This window comes from Microcebus murinus, chromosome 21 (assembly GCF_040939455.1).
Source record: "Microcebus murinus isolate Inina chromosome 21, M.murinus_Inina_mat1.0, whole genome shotgun sequence".
Classification (NCBI taxonomy): Eukaryota; Metazoa; Chordata; class Mammalia; order Primates; family Cheirogaleidae; genus Microcebus; species Microcebus murinus.
In genome coordinates this window covers 16,543,760-16,551,767 of record NC_134124.1, presented here as the reverse complement: position 1 = coordinate 16,551,767, position 8,008 = coordinate 16,543,760, and the positions used below count along the sequence as shown (strand labels likewise).

Sequence of the window (8,008 nt, the reverse complement as noted above, 5' to 3'; positions counted from 1 at the left end):
GCTTTGAGCAAACAGGAGCGGCTGGCCCCACGCAGCCCTCATTTCGAAATGCAGATCCACACGGGCTGCTATTTTGGAGGTCTGGTTTCTTTCCCCACACATAGTGGTTTTAAGTAAGAGGGAAGGGATCATGACAGAATCTTGGCAGGGGAAAGACGCTAGGAGAGTAGATGCACCTGGGCAGTCTTTGTCTCCCAAAGTTCCTAAACCCCTGCTCTGCAAGAAGCTCTGGGGAAAAGAGGGTCCTTGGTCACATAACATTGGGAAAAATGCACCTTAACCACCCCCTCCTGGAGGTCGGCAGTGTGCACGTTAAACATTTGAAGTCCTAGCAGTAAAGAAGTCTAACTGCTTTTGTTTAGCCCAGTTTTTCCATTTAAAAATGCAGCCTAGTAAAATTTTGGAAAACAGTAGTGCAGAGCAGAGGTTGCAAACCAGCACCAGTGGCCTAATAAAGTCCTCGGATAGGTTTGATGTGGCCTACAAAGTGCTTAAATTTTGCTTTAAATTAGTGACTAACATTTAAAAACTGGAGTATGTCTCATAATAACCTGAATTTGGGTGTTCCTCTTGAACAGTCAGAAGATTTGGAAACACGGGTCCACATTCTTGCATGACCACGGTCAGCTGGAAACAAGGCTGTGGTCTTTCACCTGCGGTAGCCCCTGAGCCTCCCTAGGGCCGTGCAGCTGCACCCCGCCTTACTCATGTATGAAGTTTGCCTTCTCTGGTGTGGAGGTTTCCTTGGGTGGGAGTTGACGGGGGTGACCCTCCAGGCCCATTCATCCATCCATTCATGCAAGGGACATTGATTGAGCTCATATGTGTGCCGGGGCCTACGGATTCAAGATGAACAGGACCGCCCCTGCCCTCTGGATTCCAGCGCTGGCATTTGAAGATTCTAGTGGAGAATTGCAGAGTGCGCAAGAGGGAGGAGTTGAGGAGAGGGGAGCTGGCAAGTCCGGAGCCTAGTTTCCTGATTCCCAGCTCCTGGCGCTAGCCAAAGTGCTTGCCATTCTCCACTGAGGACTCTGCTGGCTCACAGAAGGAGCTGCCACTGAAACAGCCTCTGTGAGCCCAGGGAAGAAGCCACTAACTTGCTATGCTACTTAGAGGCGTTCCCCTCTCATCTCAGGGCCTCAGTTTCTCCGTCTGTGGAATGTCCCCGTTGGACTAGAAAATTACGCGCGTAGCTTCCAGGGCTGGCACTCAGAGATGCTAAGACTCCATGATCTAGGAATGTCTGACCCGGCCGCCCCGAGCTGTTCCGTCGAATTCCAAGCAGCCCCCCTCCCTCCCTTCCCCAGTCCCCGCGGGGCGGGCGCGGGAGCCAGAGGGCCGAGAGGGCCTGGGCTTCCCGCCCGGGGGCGGAGCCGCTGCGGCGTCCCGCCCCTCCACCTGGGGCTCGGCCGGCAGATGTTACAACTTTTCGAATTCTCTCCCGCGGTGTCTCCTCAGACCCGCCCAACCCGTGCCTCCCTCCCCTTCCCCTCTGGGGTCCTGCCCACCGCCCCGCGGGGAGCCCGACTGTTCTAGGACTCCAGGCGGGGCGAGAGGCCGGGCTGGGGGCTGGAGGGTAGGGGGGAGGAGAAAAGGAAAGCAGAGGCGAGAGAAATTAGGAGGCGGGAGAAATCCAGGGCAAGAAGGAAGAGGAGAGGCAGAGGATGGTGGGGAGCACCTTTTGGAAGCCACCACGCCGCGTCTCCGGCTGTCCGGGCTGAGCTGGGGGAGAGGGGCGCGGGCGGCGCAGGGTGGGCGCGCAGGTAGAGGGAGGCCGCTGGCGCGGGCCTGACCTCCCCAGAGCGCCCCGCTGCGGCCGCGCAGGTCCGGCCCCGCCGTCCGGCCGGCGGCCCCGCACCAGACTCTGGACCGCCCGGGGAGCGCTGAGCGCTCTCGCAGCATCCAGGCGGCCGGGCTGGCCGTGCGCCCTGGGCGCGCGAGGTGGTGAAGCCCCGGGAGCCCTGCGCGCCGCGTCGCGCGGGCCGGCTTGGCGATGCACGCCCTCACCGGCTTCTCTCTGGTCAGCCTGCTCAGCTTCGGCTACCTGTCCTGGGACTGGGCCAAGCCGAGCCTCGTGGCCGACGGGCCCGGGGAGGCCGGCGAGCAGCCCTCGGCCGCTCCACCTCAGCCTCCCCACATCATCTTCATCCTCACCGACGACCAGGGCTACCACGACGTGGGCTACCATGGTTCGGATATCGAGACCCCTACGCTGGACCGGCTGGCGGCGGAGGGCGTCAAGTTGGAGAATTATTACATCCAGCCCATCTGCACGCCTTCGCGGAGCCAGCTCCTCACTGGCAGGTAGGCATGGCCCAGGCCTTGTGGCTGGCCATCCAAGTCCCAGATAAACCCAGTGATAGATTTCCCTTGCCAGTACAACCCCATGCTGGGCCCCGGGAAACCAGGGCTCAGGGCTAATTCTGCCTTCAGTTGGCTGTGTGAAACTTAGTAAGTCCCTTACCCTCTCTGGGCCTCTATTTCCCTACCCTTGCACTGAATGGATTCCGTCATCTTTGAGGTCTTCTCACTGTGATGTTCCAGGACACTCACATTCCACACAATGTGGAGGAGACATCCGGTCATCCCTTTGTTAGAGAGACCTGGCAGTCTCTGACACTTATTTTGAATGCTGCTTCTGTTTACAGGCCCTGAGACCCAGAGCAAAGCGCCCCATTGGCTGAGAAGTCATTTAACGTCTCTAAGCCTCAGTTTTCTTGCTTCCATAAAATGGAGCAAAGAACAGATTTTATCTTGAAAAAGTGGTGAAGGTGCAATGAGTAGTGTGTAACCTCCTTGGCTGTCAATAAATGGCAGCCCCTATGTCACCAGAGGGATTCAGGTCCCCAAGCTGTTTGATGGCTATAAGGAGTTGGTAGGTGGAAGAGAAAGACACACACAGGAGGCCATGGCCTGTGTGGCCTTAGGCTGGTTGCTTCATTTCTCTGAGCCTCTGCTGTTTCATCCGAAAGATCCTCCCAGGTTGGCTGGGAGCCCCAAGGAGACGTGCTGCTTTCTCTGTAAGGAGTTGTCCACAGTCGAGGCAGCAGGATTATAGGATTAAAAGAGCAGGGAAACTGGAGGTGGGGGTGTGGAAGGCAAACTCTGGCCACTTAGGAGAAAATCCTTTTGGCAGGGCTGAAGCTAATCCTCCCTGGATGGGGTCCAAGGCATGCTTTCTCCCAAGTTCCACCCAAGAGCTGCTAGTGTGATCTCAGGAACCAGAATCTTAATCTTCCTGTTTCCTGGATGGGAGAAACTGAGGCATGGATTCAGGGAGGGCCCAGCTTGGGGCCTGTGCCCAACTTCAGGGTCTGTAGGAGAGGGGCCTGAGAGGCCAGGCGCTTGGCAGGGGTCCTGGAGCTGGGGATCAAATGGTGCCCTCCTTTCCTTCAGTCTGGCACTGAGCAGTCTGGCATGCAGCGTGTAGATCCAGGAACTAGGAAGAGAACACGGGAAAGAGGGAGGGGGTGGGGTGTGCCTGTGTTGTGGGGTGTTGGGGGGTGACAGTGGTGAAGACCAAACTTCTGCCTGCGGAGGGAGGAGGCATCTGCATTCCTGAGAGCTGTGCACAAGCTAGCATTTCTCTCCTGAGAGGTGACTTTCGCTTTTAGCAGAGGAATGAGCAGACAGCAGGGCAGTGCTCCAGCCCCTGATCTGCGAAGTTAGCAGAGTGTGGCCGGCCACACTGTGCCCTCCACCCGCTGCAGCTGGCTCCGTCCCACCGCTGCTTACTGCTCTCATTAGTGTTTGTTAACACGTCCAGTGGCGGGGCGTGGGGAAGTAGAGAAAGCCAGAGTGCATCGCGTTACTCCCGTGCCGCTGGGCTGCGGGACTCACCCCCTGTACAAAGCAGTGCTCCACGGGGCCCCACCCGTGAGCAGAGAGGCTCAGCTGGGATCAGGGCCCTGGGGTGCTTCTCCTGTCAACTCCAAACATTTATTAGCTTGACTGAAGCCCGGAAAGGCCATGTCACTGAAGGATTTTAAGTGTGAATAGAGTAGTCCTGGGTTCAAAGCTCTGCTCCGCTGCTTGTCAGCTGTCTGATGTTGGGCCAGTTGCTGCACTTTTGGGAGCCTCGGTTTCATCCTCCGTAGAATGGGGGTGATAATAGTCTTCCCTATAAATATCTAAAACGAAGATTAAATGAGATTTAAAATGTGTGTGTGACACATGGTGTTAAAAGTGGCAATAGCAGCTAATATAGCTAACAACAATAACAGCTTTAAGATAAGGAAACCAAAACAGAGAAACCCACTCTAGTGTTTTCAGGTTAAAGGTGTCAAGTTTTCAGGACTTAGTTCAACTCAGGTGCCTGGAGGGTGAGAAAAAGGTGTGGAGTTCTAACACACTTGTGAAGTTCCAGGCTTCTTGTTTACTCTGGGATTTGTAAGAGTTGCTAAAGGCAGGAGCCATAAGCAGATCACATGGGAGCTTTGACCACAGAAGATGGGATGTGAATGAGTCAGTGAGGAATTCAGGATTCTGCTGACGGGTTGGTTAGTCCTGCCCTGGGGCGTTGGCTTGTGTGAGTGCCCTGGATTAAGGGCACATGAGCTCACAGGCAGGCACACGGGAGCTGGTCTCCAAAAATTTGGGAGCTGGACAAGTCTTAGAGATTTCCCATTTCAACCAACTCCCTCCTACACACGAGCAAACTGAGGCCTTCATATGAGAAGAGACAGCCTAGTTTGCTGAAAAAGAGTCCCTGCTTGGACTTATGTTCAAGTCCTGGCTCTGCTCCTCACCACTGAGTCACCCTGGGCAAAGCCCTTCGCCGCCCCTTAAAAACGCCTTAGTTGCTGTTTAAGATGAGGGAGATAAACTGGAAGATGAGTTGGGTCCCTTCTGGCTCTAAGTCCCTCTGAGTATCATTCTTCATTCATTCATGCATGCATTCCATAAGTAATTGAATGTCTTCTACACATCACTTGGGTGCTAGGTATACAAGGTTCAGTAAAGGACAGTGCCATCACATGTCACTGGGCCTGAGAGCATGCACAGCTGAGTAGAATCCCAGGGCCAACTAGGGGCAATGATGGTGTGCACTAAACGCTGGGGGGACCCGGAAGCAAAAGCGACTCATTCTGTGGGAGAGTTGTGACAGACTTTACAGCGGGGTAACATTTAGGCTGGGCTTTGCAGAGCGAGTAAGAGTTTGCCTGAGAGAGCGGGACCTGCTCTAGGCCCCCTAGCAAGTGAGTGGCTTAGAGTTCAGGGACTCTGAAGTCTGGAGGGAGCCACACTGCCTGGGCTATACATCCCGCTCCAACTGCTAGTCGTATGAATCACTGGGCAAGCAATTTAACTGGCTAAGCCTCAGTTTCCGTATTTGGGAAATGGGAATAATAGCATGCACTTCCTAGTTTGAGGAGAGGATTCAGCGAGGTAATCCACATAAGGGGCGTAGCACAATGTCAGGCACACAGCGCGTGCTTCACAGTGGCTACTATTGTTGTCATTAGTAACCTGGCTTCAACCCGTAACCCCCCAGCTTCCTAGCTGTGTGATCCTGGGCAAGTGGCTTAACCATTCTGAGCTTCAGTCTCCTCATCTGTGGAATGACCGTAATCTCTGCTTCAGCTGATTTTGAGGATTCAATGAGTTAATGCATTTGAGGTGCTTAGCACGTTAGATAATACCTGCTATTAATAGTAATACCGTTACCATTGTTGCTGGCAGTGCTGGGACCAGGGCCCACCCCAGAGTGGCACTGGGGGTCAGGGGACCAGAGCAGTGGTCTGTAGCTAACGTGTGCCTTCTATGCCCTCCCCTGCCCCGAGCCAGGTACCAGATCCACACAGGACTCCAGCATTCCATCATCCGCCCGCGGCAGCCCAACTGCCTGCCCCTGGACCAGGTGACACTGCCCCAGAAGCTGCAGGAGGCAGGTTACTCCACCCACATGGTGGGCAAGTGGCACCTGGGCTTCTACCGGAAGGAGTGTTTGCCCACCCGCCGGGGCTTTGACACCTTCCTGGGCTCGCTCACGGGCAACGTGGACTACTACACCTATGACAACTGCGACGGCCCGGGCGTGTGCGGCTTTGACCTGCACGAGGGCGAGAGTGTGGCCTGGGGGCTCAGCGGCCAGTACTCTACCATGCTGTACGCCCAGCGTGCCAGCCACATCCTGGCCAGCCACAGCCCCCAGCGGCCCCTCTTCCTCTACGTGGCCTTCCAGGCAGTACACACGCCCCTGCAGTCCCCCCGTGAGTACCTGTACCGCTACCGCGCCATGGGCAACGTGGCCCGGCGGAAGTACGCGGCCATGGTGACCTGCATGGATGAGGCCGTGCACAACATCACCTGGGCCCTCAAGCGCTACGGCTTCTACAACAACAGTGTCATCATCTTCTCCAGCGACAATGGCGGCCAGACTTTCTCGGGGGGCAGCAACTGGCCGCTCCGAGGACGCAAGGGCACCTACTGGGAAGGCGGCGTGCGGGGCCTGGGCTTCGTCCACAGCCCCCTGCTCAAGCGGAAGCGACGGACCAGCCGGGCGCTGGTGCACATCACCGACTGGTACCCGACGCTGGTGGGTCTGGCGGGTGGCACCGCCTCAGCCGCCGACGGGCTGGACGGCTACGACGTGTGGCCGGCCATCAGCGAGGGCCGGGCCTCGCCACGCACGGAGATCCTGCACAACATCGACCCGCTGTACAACCACGCCCGGCACGGCTCGCTGGAGGGCGGCTTCGGCATCTGGAACACGGCCGTGCAGGCCGCCATCCGCGTGGGCGAGTGGAAGCTGCTGACGGGAGACCCCGGCTATGGAGACTGGATCCCGCCACAGACCCTGGCTGCCTTCCCCGGCAGCTGGTGGAACCTGGAGCGAATGGCCAGCGTTCGCCAGGCCGTGTGGCTCTTCAACATCAGTGCCGACCCTTACGAGCGGGAGGACCTGGCCGGCCAGCGGCCTGATGTGGTCCGCGCCCTGCTGGCCCGCCTGGCTGACTACAACCGCACGGCCATCCCCGTGCGCTACCCGGCCGAGAACCCCCGCGCCCATCCTGACTTTAATGGGGGTGCTTGGGGGCCCTGGGCCAGCGACGAGGAAGAGGAGGAAGAGGAGGAAGGGGAAGGCAGGGCTCGAAGCTTCTCCCGGGGTCGCCGCAAGAAAAAATGCAAGATTTGCAAGCTTCGATCCTTTTTCCGTAAACTCAACACCAGACTCATGTCCCATCGCATCTGACGGGGGGCAGAGCGGGGACCTCTGTTCCCCACGTGTTCTTCCCCACTCAGGCCCTGCCCCTTCTCAGGGAGAAAGAAGCCTGAGGTCCGGCGTCCATCTGCAGGGACAAGGAGGGCACAGAGCCCCTCGGTTGGTTGAACAGGGTGGGGAACTTGGTTGTGGGTTGGGAGTGAACCAGACTGGGGTGCCTGGGTGTCGGTCCTGCCTCTTCACGGACTTACTCTGTGACCTCAGGTGACCTGCACTAGCTTTTAGCCGCGGTTTCCTCATCTGTAAAATGAGCTCTAATGACTTGCGACTCTGTGGTGTACACCTGGAGCCTGGGGATATGGCGGGCTTCCTGGCCGACCTCACCCTTAACTCTGATCTCTGTGGTGCTGTCTGGGTGAGGGGCCACACAGAGGCGGCCCCAGGCCGGACCCCAGCTGAAGCGGATCCCCTGGGCGCTGAGGGTGGAGGTGCAAGGGCCGGGGTTGACCTCCCTGGGTGTTCACATGGCCTGGGCCAGGCTGGTATTGGGGTGGTGGTGCCAAGGTGTTCTTCCCGTGCCCGCCACCCGGCACCCAGAGCAAGTGGTGTGGCCCTTGGCTGCTGCAGTGTCCAGGGTGGTGGAGACATCTGTGAAAAGAGCCCCCAAAGCAACACTCAGGACACCTGGGTTCTCCTTTGAGCTTGGGGACAGTCCTTCTCCGCTGGGCCTTGATTTCCCCACCTGCAAATGGGGCTGCTGGCCCTGGCCCTGCCTCCCGCACGGGGCTGTGGAAGACTGGCCGAGGCAGGGGTTGTGGGGGACCCTGTGAGCTCGATTAAAGT

At 57.7% G+C, this 8,008-nt stretch overlaps 1 protein-coding gene across 1 annotated transcript; it reads left to right on the top strand.

Annotated features, from left to right (window-relative positions):
* The first annotated feature begins 1,522 nt into the window (after positions 1 to 1,522).
* ARSI (arylsulfatase family member I) lies at positions 1,523 to 8,008 on the top strand. Its single transcript, XM_012790966.3, has 2 exons — positions 1,523 to 2,304; positions 5,788 to 8,008. The coding sequence occupies exons 1-2, from the start codon at positions 1,994 to 1,996 to the stop codon at positions 7,193 to 7,195; spliced, it is 1,719 nt and encodes a 572-aa protein (XP_012646420.1). The 5' UTR covers positions 1,523 to 1,993; the 3' UTR covers positions 7,196 to 8,008.